Below are 18,121 nucleotides of genomic sequence, written 5' to 3' on the forward strand. Positions count from 1 at the left end.
AAAGTATCAATATTTCAACAGACATATATTTTCATACATGTATTAATATACATCGATGCAACCACAAATATCCACTTACTTAAGTAAAACAAGAAATACACTAAAAGGCAATAAAGATAACAGGCACAAGCATATAGAAAAAGTACTTTAAATGCAAATAAAATGTGATGATAAAGTTTATAGTTACAGTACCTAACCCTCCAAAGCCTGGACAAATACTTACATACTACTTTCTGCTACGAGGGCACATGCGACACCACTCTGAACTATGAAGGCGGTTATAAAAGGTCACACCCTAAACACCATTGGACGAGGGGGCAATGGCCTTTGCTCGACATAGACCGAACGGAAATTTCCCTTGCAACCTCGCTTAAGAAAAAACAAATCGGCAACGATTACGCTTTATCCAGCAAAACCCGAGTATTAAATATGATACAGTATGACATGTTTGAGTCATTCCCCTTACATCCTGTTTATTTTACACTGGCTGTTAACTGCATTTGATACGATATATTGATAAATGATTCTCATTAAAATAACTGCAGGTTATTCTTCTCAGAGAATGGTAGAAAATACCTCTCCTATGTGTGCAGACAGTTGGGATCATTGTGTACATACTGTTAGTGCATGTCATTCATCAAAGCAGCCGCATTGACAGTATAAGCATTACGAATATCAAGTTTCTCTCAGATAGAGTTTAAGAACTGTTGATACTGTCAGTACGAGTACTTTGCAGCATGACATTGGAGAACAGTATAGAGTGGTAATAGCGTTAGGCAATTGCCCGACATGCAACAGGTAACAGGGTCTAATTGATAGAAAACCACTGATACGAATCAAATTAAACGAAAGGAAGAGTATGCTCTTCAAACAAACTTGCTTTTAAATGTGAATTTTGTGCATTTGTTTGTCGACGAAGGCAACTTCCCGCTGGTTCATGGAGGAAACTTAAACTTGTAAACATATTACTTGCATCCTGCCCCTGCCCGCCACAGCATGTCCATCAGCCCCATCCTCGTTTTTTCCTTTTACTATACACAGGTAGTTGATGAAAGCGAGTACTGAAACAAATATGATCTTGATTCTACAAAAACCTGTATTGGTAGCACGTTTGAAGGAAGTTGGAGTCCGTCCAAGCAGAATGAAGCACTTTTTTTCGCTGATGGGCAACTTTAAATCATGTCCGAAATGGTTCCGTCTTCTATCTTTGGATTTGTTTTTTCTTCTCTCGCATTTTTCGCATTTTTGTTGGCCGAGTGAGTGCCCTGAATAAATAAACATATGAATATCACGTACCATACGAACCGTGACTATTTTGCGAACCCATTTCAGCAGTCAGTACGGTCAAGTATAGTATAAAGGCCCTTGCGTTTATTGAGCCTCGTTTACTTTTGTAGGAGAAACCTTGACAGAGCAACCCAGACGTTCTATAAAATGGAGGGATATTTTCTGATACAAGTTCTTCTTCTGTCGTCAGTTTGTCTCCTGACAAATTGCTGCTTGCTTTCAAAGAGCGGAGGTAAGTTGTATATTTTAAATCATATAATTAATTATATCTTACTCAAAACGTTTTTTTTTCTCTGAAAGGTAACTATCTGTGTTATAATGTTGGTAAATCAAATATATATAGACAGGGTACTGGGGTTGAGAGTGCGGGATCAGTTCGTGCCCAAACTCTGTCTCGAGGTGAATTTTCTAAACCAAAAGTGTCATTGAAACAGTTTCGTTTCGCTCTCAAGTTTTATGTTAGGAGACTTTCTTTATAAAAGTATCATTAGAACTTTGATAATCGAATCCCATAAAAATGATCTTCACCACCTTTTCAGGTTAATTCCACTTCAGATATATTAAAAACTTCCAGAGTTCCAGATTGTGCGCATTGCTTTCATAGTCAATTTTTTTTTGTTCAATTCTTGACCGATAATGTTATCTGGAAACAGACACTACCCATGTATTTTATTGAAAAGGTATTTTAGTAACATTCTTTAATCAAATTTTGGCAGAAAATACAGGATGAAACGGAAAGAGAAATATGGAAAACACACCCACATACTAAATGTTAAATAGTTGAAAAAAGGAGCAGTATAACATAGCTAAAACAATATTATTACATGACGTCTAAAACTGTAGAAGCAAATTTGGAGAACTTTTCAAATCGCGTTAAAAATTCTGTTGCGAAAAAGCACCGTTCGGTATTTGAACAACACACTATTTATCAGCGTATTGGTGATAAAATTTTATTAGAATATCTAACAGGCGTTACACACGTTCATGTTTAATTTTCTTCGGTAATTAAGAGTAATCTAGGGATAAATTTACAAACAGCAATGATATGGAAACTCCAGTACAGTGATCATCTTCCAGCCGTGAATTTGATTCGTACCATACGGTACTCCCGCTCTGTTACGCGGATTCTCCAACTAAGTTCGGAGATAGTGGTCGTTCTAAACCAATAAACGGTACTTCTAGCATTCCACGAGTCAATCATCGCAACATATCTCGAGCAATTTGAGTTCTAATTTGTAACTTAAATTCTAAACTTCATTTCTGAGTCATTCAATAGGCAATCGGATACAATTTTGAAACTAAACGATATCTCCAACCGTGATACCACATTCCAGACTCTAGTACCACGGCGGGATTCAAATAAGAAATGCCAGAAATCCTCAAAATGGTCACATGTTCGTTTTGGGTTTACTTAAATTGGTGTTTCTAAATTTTCGAAGGATCACAAACTGCAGTCCCAGATTCCCAAACCTTGTGTGTGCTTCAATTTGAAACCCTGGTGATATTTTAGAGGAAAGACTAAAAAAAAGAGGGGGCGGGAGAGAACGTCTGTTAATAGAGGGTTAGTCGTACCAAATATATCAATGTTTCTGAGTGAGTGAGCACGTCCTTGTACTTGTATTCCAGCATAGTTACATTCCAGCAAAGTTACATTTCGAAGTCTAGTGTAAATATATTATTAGTAAAAAGGAAGGGGGTTTAGACCACAGCCAACATTGGAAATTTTGTCCCCAGTGCCTGAGGTAATATGGAGCATATTTGGCACCGGGGTTTACCGCAAGGGAAATTACCTGCGTAGGTGTAAACTGAGTAATTGAACCTGGGGGAATTGAGTAGAGCTGTAAGGATTTGGGATTGACGGAAAGCTAGCATGCGGGGGTACCTTAAACGATTCTCCTACAGACTGATCGTCATGGAACAAATCAGAAGTATGTTTGATAGATCTCATACAGGATTTGATGTGGGGGTTGTTATTAGTTACATTGAAACGTTTTATAGAGAAGAGTTTCGGCATGGAAGTGAAGTCAGTTTGACTAACTGATTTCGGTTAGATTAGCAGAAGTTTTGGAAAATCTGATATGTTATATCCGTGTCGGATAATTTTAATCCGATTCCGTCGTAACTTCAAAGGAATTATTTTGACTTTTCTGGGACGGCAGATAATTTTTGACGTTTAAATCGAATGGTCCTGTGGTTTTTAAGGGTTTAGTTCCAAGAAATTGTCATTTTCTTTTCTAGATTTGTCTGTCCAAGAATCGATTTGGTCAATGGCAATAACACCAACATTCTCAACTGTATGATTTGGGTGAAGTTAGATGAAGTGATTGCAAGAGGTTTGTTGATCTTTTTTGTTTTGATCGCCAATCTATGTAGAGTCATTGTTATTCTTAGCCTGTTTTTCGAATCTCCCAACGAATTGTAATTTGCGAATATATTGCAGTAGATGAGGGACATTACTTTTAGATAGGCAGTTTATTTTATTCCGGGTTCGGAACGTGCGTGTAATTTGGTTGCTCTGAAAGGCCCCAGTGGAATTGACAAGTAAATTAATGATATGATATGACCTCAGGTCATCCTCTATTTAATTCGTTTTATCATGTTTGTAATAAATTTTACTACGTGAGTGAAATAATACGTCGAGGTAGAATTGAAACAAACCGTGCCGTTTTGCTAGAAAGTTAGGAATAAAGAAAAGGAAAATGACACATTGTATAGTCTTTAACCTGGATAGCATCGAAAGGCCTACTGAAGTGATGTCAAGGAGAAGACGTAAAGTTCTTTCGATTTAAGAAAAAAAACATACATAATTGTGTTCGTCACCTTATAACCTTGCGTGCAGTTCTTCTTGGTATTAGATACGTTAGATAATCTGTCCAAAAAACAGCGACTTAAATTGACACCAAATGTGCATGCAATAGTTCGTTTTTCAGGTAAGTGATATATTCTGAAATATCAACTATACTTCGGAACTATCCTGTCGTTGTTTCTTTACTACCCAGAAAGTTAAGAATAAGTTGAGTAGGCTACCATGGTTTTCATGTTTTCTGGCAATATTACCAAGCTTGGTTTGGTAATCTTACAGATTCACATAATCCCATCAAACGGACATTATTGGCAGCGGGTCACCAAGCAAGTTGCCATTTCCTAACAGTGATCCATTCAACATTTGAATCCATCTGGGCATCTTCGGCAAACGTAGAAAGTTCGGCAAAGTTAAACCTACCGACTTCCAGAAATATCTGTTATAAACTCTTCGTCATGCGCATGAGAATGGTTTTAATTTAAGTTTGAATCAAATCAATATTCTCGCTTTACAAATAATTTAATTACACAATTAACAACATATTTATTCCATTAGTTCACAGTACCAATCAAAGTCTTATGGAATGTAAATAACAGTGAATCTAAAAATTCTGCCCAGACTTTAGATAAAGTGCTGCCTTATGTATAGGCCATTAGCATTTTAAATTAAATGCCCAGAGTATTTTATAGTGAGGCAGGGTACTGACGGGAGAGACTAGGCTACCGTACTAATGTTTAAAGTGAGGGACTGTATGGAGTGTGGTGCAGGACTGCGTAATCTTTAACAATGTAATGAGGTAAGAATAAGTTGAGACTGTGTCATGTCGCATTAGAATGCTTGCGGTAGTTTATTCATCGTACGTGGAACACATTTGGTCAGTATATACTTAAGAAAAATACCTAAAATCGAATTGGAACTTTTCTTTTTCCTAGCCTCTTAAACTCACTTACCGACCGTATAGGCCAATGCTACGATAGGGCACAGAGGCCTGGATATCAAGGTAGATATTGTTATGTCCTATGGACTTTGAAAAAATCGCATTGCCTCAAGTGAACATAACGTACATTTAGATTAACTGCAGGTGATCTAGTCCCTTGGAATGAAATGACCTACCGGTCAAGGAAAGGTATACTAGCCAGGCTGCCTATATTAACGTTAGTAATGGATACCGATAACATTAGGAACGCTAGGAAGGTAGAGCCATGTCCGAGGCTCTTTGCCAACAGAATATAAATGTTATGCAATAAACTGGGGATTGACGATAATTTATTGAATAATTTCAATTATATATTGCTTCCAAAATGAACTACATGTAGACTAACGTACAGCCATAGCTGTAACGTTAGACCTATGCATGTATGTAAACACATAGGTCTATATAGCCTTGTTTTACAGTCGCTGGTCAAACTTCAACTTCAAAATCGGTTTTTAAAATTATCGATGCCATATTTCTGACGATTGCAGTATACGTCGATTGATTTTGTTCAATATTCAGAAGTAGTGTTTGCATTACCCTCTTATACTATATATATATATATATATATATATATATATATATATATATATATATATATATATATATATATATATATATATATATGTATTTCATTACATAATAATGTAGGAGTTGGTTAAAATTTCCGCCTGTATAGAGTTCGAGTTGAGTACCTTCTGGAAGGCTGCAAGGTGCTCACTGTAGTGTGTTTCCAACGTCACATATGACATACTAATTGTGATACTTCATATTAAAACCTCTTTCCAACGACACAAATAACTGGAATAATGGCCCACTTAAAGTGTAGTGTTCAGTGGTCATAGACGACGTGACAAGCAATGATGAGATTATCATGATAAATGTATGTAACCTTTCCATCTCTTTGATAGCATGCGCAATGCAGAATTCATTTTACGGAGGGCGACTAACCTTAGTTGATGAAGGAGACCTCCGTCAGGGCAGTGCTCCTCCTTGGGCTAATCAAAGACTCTTTGTCTTCAAGATGCCGCCATCTTTCTTCAAAGGTGGACACTATCACTCCAAGTTTGGGCACCGTGGCTTCGTTCGTATCTGGATGCCAGAGGAAGCACCATGCAGTGGAGATAGATCGCAACACGTGTTTCCATCGGAGATAACCGAACAAGCATTCTGTCTTGACTCAAGCTTACCTTGTTACCAAAGTAAGGAACTTTAGGCATACAAATTTAACCGTAAAGTTCATTAGACCCCTCCCCTTCTTCACTACCGACTGTACGTACCAGTGCTAACGAGTACAAAACGTATAACAGTGATATGTGGTAAGTTTGATTTTAATGACATATATCATTGTAAGGTTATAATTTAAGACACATTTTACGGCCCTACTTCTAAACCTTAAGTAGATTGTAAAGCCCAAAATACAGGAACAAACCTTGTACATGCATAAGTGCGTGTACTAAACATCACATTTCGTTAGTTAACTATCATGGAGAATAGTCGGTCGTCCTTGTACATAGATAACAGTGAGAAAATCTGCAAAGCAGTATCCTTATTTTTTTTTATTAACTTGAAAGAAATCCATTCAAGTTCTAAGCCTTGACAATTAATTAACAATTTTGTATACGGTTTTATGATTTGTTGACGGGAATCACGTATGCCATTTGACGCACCTTAACTCTTTGTCACATGCCGGAATATTCTGGTGTTGGAAAAGGGGAAAGTTTATGAAATAATTTTTTTTATTTTTTATATTGTGTCACGTAAATTTCCGCCAGCGTTAGAGATCCCGATACCATCTCTGCAAATGAACCAATCTTCAGTTTTATTTTCATCTTCAGCTCTTATGATGAACGCATCATCTTGCCAAACAAGGCAAGCAGTTGCGGTTCCCTTTAATTTAACTAATACATTGTCTGTTAACGCAATATTCCTTCAAATGTCTTGCATTAAATAAATAATGTCTAGTACGAAACAAAATTCGAATGAGCGAAACAAGACTGAAACAATAACATGTGGACTTTTTTTCCAGCGCCACCGTCTTATGACCAGTCGGAGCCACTCGAGTTTTCAAACATCACTTCAGCAGGTATAACAGTCACGTGGCCAGCTTGGGACGAGACGGTCGACCATGGTCACGGTCCCATTGTTGAGTATAGGATACAAATAAAAGGACCAGGAGAAGAAAAATTCACCGAAATACCAAAAGGAAGACAACTCTCTCATCAATTCACCGGTTTGAGAGAAAATGCTGATTACAAATTTCGGATCAGTGTTATCAGAGACCATCCCTTTGGAGAAGGAACACCAAGTAACGAACAAACAGGCAGAACATCCGGTATGGACATAAACTTTACATAAAACTCTTTAGGCGACTAGTTAATACTTGTGCAATGATTAGACAACAAAGGGAAATAGTTTTACATCATCATTATGAACTTAACGGTAATAAGGTGTCACAAAGGGCGCGCAGTTACGCTGTGTTATTCCTACAAACATACGTCTGCGGCACTGTACGCACACTGATATGATGCACTAATTACCTCCCTACTTTGCTGCTCACCCACCCCTGTGTGTTGCGTGTTTTCCATAACAACTTCTGGTGTATTTATTAACAGATTGAGCAACATAGTAAAAAAAAGAGGATAGAAAACTTACAACTCAATAACAGATTCCAGAGAGTTCAAATTGGAGAGAAAACTGAACAGAAACATATAGCTACATATTTTGTCAATAGGAAAAACTTTGTGGTACATTGTCTATGCCATCTATGGTTGGATAAGCTTCAAATTGACTTTAGCAGAGATCCTTTTTAAAATGGGCTTGTTGTGAGTACTCACTTGTACTCTAGCTTTGTTATCCGTACTCGAACTGATCCTCGTGGAATTGTACTGGTAATGTACAGTATTGCTGTCGGTGCAAATATCATGTACGATACTCAGTGTTCAGAGCTTCGTACTCGAACTGGGACACATACCAATAGTACTTGTACATCGTACACATTTTGCTGGACTGGTATTTACAAACCTTCTTTGAAGTGAAAACCTGGTGACTGCATGCATTTCTTTTAATTATCGAGTTATTAAAGACAATTCTGTGCACTACAAATGTATAACATAATGTTTAATGGCTAAAGTGACGTTTCCTTAGCGATTTTCATGAATTTAAAGATAACATGTTTGTTTTCAGGTACCTTACCTTCTCCCCAGTGGTCGAGGAACGCATTGCCAAGATACCATTGAGTAAACGAGAATTTGCCTTCATTCTAAAAAGCAGCCCTTCATTGTGGTTTAAAACATGTTAATCTACTGCATGGTTCATTGACGATGATTGATTTTTTGCGGTATTTTCCCAGTCTTGTAAAATAGGTACGTTGAACTATAACTCGAACGAGAATGCAACAGTTTAGATTTAAGTTCATTATTTTTTAGCAAATTGCTTATGTTTCGTTTTCTAGGAGCACCATTGTACGCAAACCCGGAACCATTGGAATTTAAAGATGTTACCTCATCTGGGATAACAGTCACATGGCCAGCATGGGACCCAATATTCGACACTGGGACTGGTCCAGTGACCGGTTACATGATCATGTACCGCGAAGAGGGTCATATAACATGGACGAGCAAAGAAACAGAGAGTCTCTCTGTTCAGTTAACCGACCTAACCGAAGAAACGGCATACGAGGTAGCGATCAAGCTAAAATATAAACAGGGAAACTATACAGAGCAAAGTACCACACAGATGGTCCATACAAGTCTTGCAGGTGAGTTCTTTTAACTATGTTTGTGTTTCATTCATTACTGATTGACAGAAGCTCAATGTCGGGCTTCTATGCAAACAAGTGGGCCTCATATTAAAAGATTAAACACTTTGTATTTTACCCCTCTGTCCCTATATCAGCCTTTTTCAAAAGAAACGTATTCTAAAAAGATGCACCTAATGTGGATGAAACATATTTTTGAGAAATATTACATCCCTGAATTTCAAAGCATCAGTGATCATAACTAAACTTACTATCATTTTACTTCAAAGACAGGACATATTTCTTAAATGTATAATTATGTTGCTAGAAAGTTTAATGTGCTCTAATGGTTACAAAGCAGGTTCAAAGGATAAAATTTACGCAAGATGTTATTTTTTATTCTTTCTATAAACTGTTTAAATATATCACTATACTATCGGTCCAGTTTATGATGCTAAACCCCTTTAAATTTATATAATTTGTTTTGAGACATGCTCCTTTAAACATATGAGGCACACCGCACAGACTATGTGGTCAGTTATTCAAACATGCTTTTTAAATTTTGCAACACGAGATGTTGAATACCATTTAATGATTCTCTGTTGTATACATGAAGGGGGGTTAAGAGCAAGATTTAATTTAAACATTTTAAACAATGGATTAACACTTAGGCCTTCACAAAGGGGCTGACTTCGTCATCAGTTTTACCCAAAAGTATCATTTTTGAGATTCTGAATTTATTGGTTTAAAGCTGAATTTCTTGAAAACCTGAATGCCTATAGAAAACCTAGTTTGCAGTCTTTTCTTGCTTCTCTGTTATCTTTAAAAATTCATGACTGAAGTTCTGCATAAAGTCATCTATTGACTACCACAAAAAACATTGTTACACATTTTCTTAATGTGGATTACTCCTTATCACCTATTAGAGCCACCGTCATTTGCAAACCCCGAACCGTTGGAATTCAGAGATGTAACGTCGTCTAGTGTGACAGTTTCGTGGCCAGAGTGGGACCCCAGAGCCGACTCAGGTACTGGTCCAGTAACCCGCTACAAAATATACTACCGACAAGAAGGTAACGGAGAATGGAAAACCGAAGAAACGAGTGGGACATTTGTTTCGTTAACTGAGCTAACCGACGGTACGGCATACGAGGTAGCAGTCAGTCTCGAAGACAGGAATGGAGATTACACAAATGCAAGTGTTGCACAAATAGCCACTACTGCTTGTGAAGGTAACGTGTGTTTGTTTTTTTGGTTATTTCGGGAAACATGGACAATTTAATTTTGCTGTTGAAGCACGTTTCATGTACACAGGATACGAGAGGTTAGATTGAAAGATGGAACGGAGGACATCATTAAGGTATGTTTTTGTTTAGTTTGAGAATTTTACGGGGACAATCCTTTTACATATATTGGTCGTTCACATCTAAATTGGAATATTGAAATTCGTCTTCTTTGTCAATGTATATTTGCTGTATTCTCCTGACCGTATATTCAAACAAATTCAATGTAGTCAGACTCACAAGCAGAAGACTGTCATCCCCCCCCCCCACCCCCTCGAAACATAAACAGACTACTATCCCTCTGATTTGAGCTACCACCATAGGTACAACGAAAACTACACAAGTTATACAGGACACACATATTGCGCCCCCCCCTTAGACTTCGTTTCCCCTTCTTAAAATGTTGCCCCCCCCCACCCTCTCTCTCCTAAAGTTCAGACTGCGGACCTGTTCACGAGACTTAAAGACTAAAAGTAGCAAAATGACAAAGAATGTGAACAAAGTTGTCACCGCAGAAAATTGTGATTATAAGCAAAAGCTTATAAACGTCAAATATACTACTACATGTGTCTATAATATACTTTCGTCAGATTTGGTTATTACTGACCTCAATTATACATCATTATCAAAACGTGTGGGATATGCAAGAGCTATCGTGATGTGGTCGGTGGAGGGAGTCACGGATTCGTGCAGGGTTCTAAGTCAAAGTCTCTCTTTCCGGCTGTTGGATATCCTTGAATGCGGCGGAGTGCCACCAACAGTGGATGTAAAACCAAGGGTAGTTCACGTGGAGGATGGTGAAGCAAGGAAAAGAACAGTAATTCATTTGAAGGCGAACTCTCTGTACAACCTTACTTTGCGCCTGAACACGCAAACGGGGACGAATAAGAGGTCCCTGTCGATACAAACAGTAACAACGAGTAAGTCTAGTCGATATAGGTCAGTGGCGTCTGCGAGCAAAAAGGGAGGCATGGCCCCACCTCCGCGGATCGTCAGTCGGGGAGAAATAGTCAGTCGGGGGGGGGGGGTGTATTTGTATTCACCGAGAAGGAAAACCTTTTGTTTAGGGTAATTATATCGAACCTATTTAATTTTTAAATATGACTCAAAATGCACAATTTGATGTCGAAAACATTAAATTTTTCTTTCTAGCCAAGGACACTTACTTTCATAATTCTAACATTGTTTCGACATTGGGTTTAAATAATATCATAAAGCATAATGATCAAAATTAAGAACGCATGTCCAAACCTGTTATAACCTCCCTCGTGGGCAAACTGTGTATTGATTTCAGCCGCATGATTGATCCAACAGGCATCGTTGGGGCCTTGAAACGAACTTGGCACTTCGGAAGAAAACTAGCATCTTTCGAAGAAATCGATATATGGAAAATATTAACCTTGTTTGGAGCTGCCAGGGATTAAGACCTAGCGGTTCACCAGTTCCGAGCCGGTGAACGGGTAGGCCAGTACGCCCGGCCTCCCTATTACTGAAACTACAAGGGTCTGAGAATATAGTGATATCACCAAAAAGCTTATTGTTTTATAATAGTCATAAGCGACGGTCTAGAAATTGTGATTATCCCTGCAAAGATGTTGCAATTTTAAGCAGTGATGTTACAAACCATGACAAAATTGGATGAAACAGCGAGTTCAAAAGGTAGCAAAACGTTTTATTTGTGTTATATGTATCGTGCACAATTAGCATAATACCGTTGTATGCAAATGGTGAGCAGATAACGTAAGGGACGCCACTTGAAGGTTAATTATCCAGTCACACAATTCGTTACTCACATGATTCAGGGAATTAACAGTATGTAACAAAATGTATTAGTGTCATATAATTTTCATTTCTTTTGTTTTCAAGGACCAACTGGTGAACCAACAAATCTTGAGTCGGAAATGAACAATAGCGATATGGTTTTCCGCTGGAATAAACCCAAGTGTTCTAAACGTAATGGCCCTATAAACAGTTATCATTATACGGTAGCCACATTTATGCCAAATGCAACGAATCCAGCTCCGGTTATCGCCGAGCACACTGAGGACAACAAAATACGTCTCAGAGAAGATGACCCGAGGATATGGCCGAATGAACAATATGTATTTACGGTCAGAGCAACGACTGGCACGGGCAGTGGTGTTTTGAGTTCCCCAACAACTGATATGCAATTTGTGTTTGAGTCTCAGCATGGAGCTATCACCGATATCATGGTCTCAGTAACATGAAGCAGAGAGCAACTACTCTACTTCCTGCATGCATGTTAACCGGCGCTATGCCATGTTACTTGCGGTACTTAAAATATTTATAAGGACGATAAGCATGTAGGTTTCGACTATTCGTGTTATATTTTTGTTTGTTACAAGACAACATACGGTACCGTCTTGTAATAAAACAACTATTGTTGATTTTTTTCACAAATACAATAAATTGCTCATAAAAAAAAAAAAAAAAAATTTGTCTATGGTTTTTGGATTTTACGTTCTCTTCACTCCCAAACAAAACTGGCAATGAACCTATCGAGTAGCTCTCCAAAGGGCGATTTGGAAAACGGAATGCGCAACTCTCCTTTAACTGTCGAGTGACTCCCTAGCGATTTACGAGAAATCCATATCACAAGCTCTCAGGCAGCAGCCAAAGATGTAGACAGAGCTACCCCGCGTAGCAACTGTACTTTCTTTCTGTTAAGCACTAAGGAAACATAAGTGGTATGTTACAAAAGTTGTGGGATTTGCAGGGAGAAGAAATAAAGGAAACGAAACACGAAAAGAAGACTAAGTATACTGTAAAGCATCACCATTACTATACACTGAATTGAACATAATTTGAGCAATCGTCAATCACTGTTAATCAAAATTACTTGAAATGTTTGATTCTCCTCGTGATTTGCTATAAAAATAGTTGGTACATTTGTTGGCAACTGGTTGAGAAACGGTAGGACAATTCCACAAATTCTAACTTTAGAAAATGTTGTCAAGAATCATCTGTCTCGTGCTGTCCTGTAATACCTGACCACCCAGCCTCTAATTCAATATTCGTTTCGTTTCATCACTCAGATTAGTACTTTGATCTTTTCAACCGAATGCGATTGAGAGTTTTATTCTATACAATTATGAGATTAGCGAATGCACACGAGACAAGACTGAAGAAGAAGTAACTAACAGGAAGCAGGAGTTTGATAAGAGGTTGAAACCTCATTCAAACATTCAATTTGTGCTAATTGCTAATAGAGATGACGTCATTTTAAATTTACGCAGCCAAGACTAAATTGAAACTCCATCACCACATATTTTATTACCTATACAATAACAATTGTCATTCATTGAAGGTAAAAGATACGTTTTGCAAAACTTTACTTTTCTTTAAAATTTTGAACCCAATGTGAGCTTGAGACAAACAGTTATAATGTCAGATAATCACACTGAAATACTTTGTTTTTGTTTCAAATTGACAAATTACTTCCTGCTTCAAATTTGAAAAACATCTTAATAGCTACACACCTTAGTCATTAACATATAGTTAACCATCATCGCACTATCTGTGACAAATTCAACTATCAATACACCGCTATGTTGTGCCAACAAATCGACACAAACGTAAACAAAACTTGTACGCGCATGATGATAAATATAATAATATTAATAACCTTAATATCTATGTCGTGTAATAACGAGATAAGTAAAATTTGCTCTCTAAAAGTCCCACAAAGTCATTTTCAATCAAATTATGAAAACGTTTGTAGATCTTAATCTATATGTGATCTGCTCTGATCTATTTGAATAAATATGCTTTGTAAGTTGTAAGTGATCGCAACATTCGAGTTATGAAGTGCCGTCACGAAATGGTTCAACAGCAGCTGTTGCTGTTTCCTTTAAAATTTGAAATGTTTCTATTACGTTGAAATATTACAAAAATGGACCAAACGTTTTATTGATGTTATGCTGTATCACTGGGTGACTTCATAGTAAGTACATCCTAAAATTTGACGTAGGGAAGGCACAATTAGACAAAAGAAAACATAATATCAATATCTAACCAAATGATTAATGTTAACTGCATAATCCAGGGGCAGACAATGAGAAAATTTCAAAATAGGGAAAGACTGAAAATATACATGCAATAAAGTAATTCTTTATATTGTTCTCTAACTCTATACATGGTGGTCAGAATGTTTTTGGCAGGAGATCTCATCATTTACTCCAGGTAATACCGATGCTGTGACCGAGTGGAAAAAGGCGATGACAGTTGGAGCAATGGAGCTTATCAATCGGGAGGTTCGGGGCTCGATCCCCGACAGGATCATAGTATAGTGGATTTATCATACAAGAGCAATCTACGGTCTTTCCATCTGCAATGACTTTCTAAATTGAAAATATTCCAAATTTGAGTTAAAATGTTTAAATGAAAGCCACCCGACGTAAAAGCTGTTGTCCATAAGCTTCTCTTACATTCGTGGTCATGTAAGCGTAGTTAAATAACGGCCTGATTATTATTATTATTATTATTATTATAACACACAGTAAGTGGCCAGTGATGTCATTATGGTCCAGGTCTTACAAGTTCATCACATTTGTTACGTAATATTAGTGTCCTTGAAATGTGTAACAATTGGAAAATTCTTAACTTCTATATTTGTTGGCTTGGTAACATAAACTCAAATGTCTCATTTCGTAGCTTATTTCAGTCCTTTCTATATCACTATCCCCCTAATCACCATGATCATGAGATGTTGAAATGTCTGAATTCTGTAGAGATTCCTGTATAGACTATGGGGCATGTACCGTCAAAAAGTTTTCAGATCTTGGCTTTTGTGACCCACCTCAAGGGAGACCTTAATTTTTCACATGATGTAGACTAGGTGTGTTTATAAAAGAATCTGAACGATCCCACATGGTTGCACAAGTTATTAACGAAAACATAACACGTAATTTATGATGATTTGCAAACGACTTGAGCAAGCAGCCTACCGTTGATTTTTGCACTGCATATAGTGTCTTTAAACTTAACACGTGTTAACAAGTGTTATAGTACGTGAGGAAGTAGAGAACTACAAGTACGCCGTACGGAAGTAAGCACTGGGATTTGAATGTGGACTGCAATGATAAGGTCAGGTTAATTGGAAGGTCCAAGTAATACATTGGGGCTTAGCCTGGGTAGTATTAATATAACTTATAATATATAGTAATATCATATAATCTCATTATAAGTTCATTTTGGTTATTACTAGTCGGCCTGTCACTATCGTCTAGACTTTGTTTCGTAAACAAAGACATTCAATCAAGACTCGATCTTTCTTAATGAATTTGGCACCAAAAAGTGGAGTATCAAACTTCCTTAATTAAAGAGGGGCGAGGGGAAAGGGGTGGGGAGTTGGGCTTTCACGTCTACGCCTCGATACCATACCTTACAAAAAGCTCATGCTTTTGCTCTGGAAATTGTGTTATTTCCCAAGGAAAACAGCCAATTTCCCCCTGGAAAGCATCAAGTCCCACGGGAAATTTTAGAATCCCATAGGAAATCATTGTACTTCGCATAAAGAACTAGAGGTTACCACATAATTCCCTCTGAGAAATGCAAACTTTTCAGAGGGAATTGGGAAATCCTTTGGGAGATTGTCATTTCCCCGTGGAATGTACCAAAAATTTCATAACAAACAGTGATTTCACGTGGGCAATGATAGTTGTTTTAGACGGAAAAGTTAATTTCCTACAAACGAGTTCATTTTCCCATAAAATCCCCACAGAAAATAAAAACAGTTTATGGGGTTTTCGAAACCCTGTAGGAAATGACAAGCCCACGTGGGACTCAGTGAGAGTCAACCCCGAATGAACAAACGGTTGACAATACGTGGCACATTGCGAAGACTATTCACCTATCTGTTCAGCTAAGTCAACTCGAAGAAAAAGTTTAAATATTAAAGGAGGAACCTATTTTAAGTATTCAATGTGGAATTTATATTCAATTCCTCTATAGCAAGCACGCCAGGTTTAAGACTTTGCGGGTGCCACGAGTCATAATTTCTTTGGATCAAAACAACAAGTGAAAAAGTAAAGTAAACAAAATATTTTACCATTAGTGCGCAACTATCAATATCTCCCAAAATATGTTGGAATTTGTTTGCATATTTCACCAGGTTCTTAGACTATGTTCCTCTTCCGTGTAAGCCCCCCCCCCCCTTACCCCAACAAAAAAAGAAGGCTTACATAAATCTTTCTTTATGAAGGGACGGAACTTAGATGTTAGCGCACATTACATTCAATGTTATAATTCATCTCTTCAGATGTAGGTGGCGTTCTTCCAAGTGGCGTTCTTCCGAACCTTAAAGCGGTGCTAGTTTGGTGGTCAATTGTCGTACCGTAGGAGGATACAAATGCTTGTAGAGGCACTGATCGGTATATATCAATGCAACAACTGGATTAGGACAAGAGGTGACGGCTATTCGCTTGATGGAAACAGCTGCAGACAAAAGAACGTTATATTTTGTTATACACATCCATAAATCATAATACTGAAAATTTTAAAAATAATGATCGGGAAATGATATCATTCTTTCTTGGGCAACAAAACATAAAAAGTCAGGTTAACAATATTTGCGGAATATTTTATGACGTTTGATGACCAAAACACTAGTTTGTCCACTTTATATTTTTTTTTTACCGTTTTGACGTAAATATAATAAGGAACTTAGATATTACCAAACAGATTTTTCTTTGCTACTGGTGTCTTTCAATCATGTCTAAAAATTGTTACGTCTTCCATCTTTCGATATAGTATTTATTTTTCTCTCGCCTCCTTCGCCTTCTTTTTGTTGAGTGAGAACCTTAGATGAATAAACATATAACATTACGCTCCATACAATCGTGACTAGTTTGCGGTCATAACGGTCAAGTATAATATTGTAACGCCACCAACATCTATTAGTGAAAACCTGTTTCGAAACCAACTGGAGCTGGGTAGGGGAGGTAGATGGGGACGGGTACGGATCAACTCTAAATCAGGAGGCAGACACCAGAGTTTTAGGATTAAAAAAAGTATATTTTCTCATCTCGTTCTATATCTACATCGTATTGTTTACATTATATACATTTGCCCAATATAACAAACTGGGGTCGGGCACAACCTCAGGATAAACAGGGCAAAGTTAGACTGGTGCAGCGCAAAGGTCGGCAGTCTTGACGTCGGTAATCCACCGGTGTCGGGCAGCATAGGCTTTGGGCGATCCACCGTTGTCGGGCAGCCTAGCCGTCGGGCAATCCACTTGACTCGGGCAGCGCAGAGGTCGGGCAATCCGCTGAACTCGGGCAGCGCAGGTGTCGGGCGATCCGCTTGACTCGGGCAGCGCAGGTGTCGGGCTATCCGCTGGACTTGGGCATTGCAGGTGTCGGGCAATCCGCCGACCTTGGGCAGCGCAGAGATGCGGGCACTCTAAAATGCTTATACACATTTTTTCTTTTTTTAATGCTTATGCACATTGGGCACAACCTAAGGATAAGCAGGGCTAAGTTAGACTGGGGCCGCACAAGGGTCGGGCAGTCTTGGCATCGGCAATCCACCGGTTTCGGACAGCACAGGCTTCGGGCGATCCACCGGTGTCGGGCAGCCTAGGCGTCGGGCAATCCAATTGACTCTGGCAGCGCAGGGTTCGGGCAATCCGCTGGATTTGGGCAGCGCAGGGTTCGGGCAATCCGCTGGACTCGGGCATTGCAGAGATGCGGGCACTCTATAATACTTATACACATTTCTTCGGACTTAGGCAAATATCATAGGCATTATCACGAGCTGCCAAATGAAAAGTTTGCTTTTTACGTGACCCGCCCTGCTGGATCCAAAACGTCACGGCCAAACGGCACTACCTTCCCATTCTAACAAACAAAACTTAAGTCAAGCGAGCCAAAAAAGTAAATACGCCCACCGACCTGCAGAGACAAACCCACAACCACCCACTCAAACATTCAAAAAATCCACAAAAGGACGACCAAATGAAAAGTTTCTCGTCTTGCACCCGACCGTCCTTCTCACTAACGAAAGAAGCCTTT

General features: G+C 38.3%; 1 protein-coding gene and 1 long non-coding RNA gene across 2 annotated transcripts in view; one reads left to right on the top strand and one right to left on the bottom strand.

Moving 5' to 3' along the window:
* The first annotated feature begins 1,313 nt into the window (after positions 1-1,313).
* LOC139979079 (receptor-type tyrosine-protein phosphatase F-like) lies at positions 1,314-12,553 on the top strand. The gene is made up of 7 exons (XM_071989742.1): positions 1,314-1,519; positions 5,975-6,265; positions 7,093-7,398; positions 8,518-8,823; positions 9,729-10,034; positions 10,676-11,005; positions 11,952-12,553. The coding sequence occupies exons 1-7, from the start codon at positions 1,435-1,437 to the stop codon at positions 12,311-12,313; spliced, it is 1,986 nt and encodes a 661-aa protein (XP_071845843.1). The 5' UTR covers positions 1,314-1,434; the 3' UTR covers positions 12,314-12,553.
* Positions 12,554-13,421: 868 nt separating this feature from the next.
* The window catches only part of LOC139979086 (uncharacterized), a 29,708-nt gene continuing 25,008 nt past the window's right edge, over positions 13,422-18,121 (bottom strand). Inside the window, exon 4 of the long non-coding RNA XR_011797077.1 lies at positions 13,422-16,541. This is a non-coding gene — a long non-coding RNA (uncharacterized lncRNA). The remainder of the gene's footprint in view (positions 16,542-18,121) is intronic.

Source organism: Apostichopus japonicus, chromosome 13, assembly GCF_037975245.1.
Source record: "Apostichopus japonicus isolate 1M-3 chromosome 13, ASM3797524v1, whole genome shotgun sequence".
NCBI lineage: Eukaryota > Metazoa > Echinodermata > Holothuroidea > Aspidochirotida > Stichopodidae > Apostichopus > Apostichopus japonicus.

Excerpts from the sequence above, each read along its gene's own strand:
- LOC139979079 (XM_071989742.1), top strand. The coding sequence starts at position 1,435 with ATGGAGGGATATTTTCTGATACAAGTTCTTCTTCTGTCGTCAGTTTGT. Across the intron at positions 7,399-8,517 it reads ACAAACAGGCAGAACATCCG|GAGCACCATTGTACGCAAAC; the intron begins GTATGGACATAA and ends TTCGTTTTCTAG. Across the intron at positions 8,824-9,728 it reads GGTCCATACAAGTCTTGCAG|AGCCACCGTCATTTGCAAAC; the intron begins GTGAGTTCTTTT and ends ATCACCTATTAG.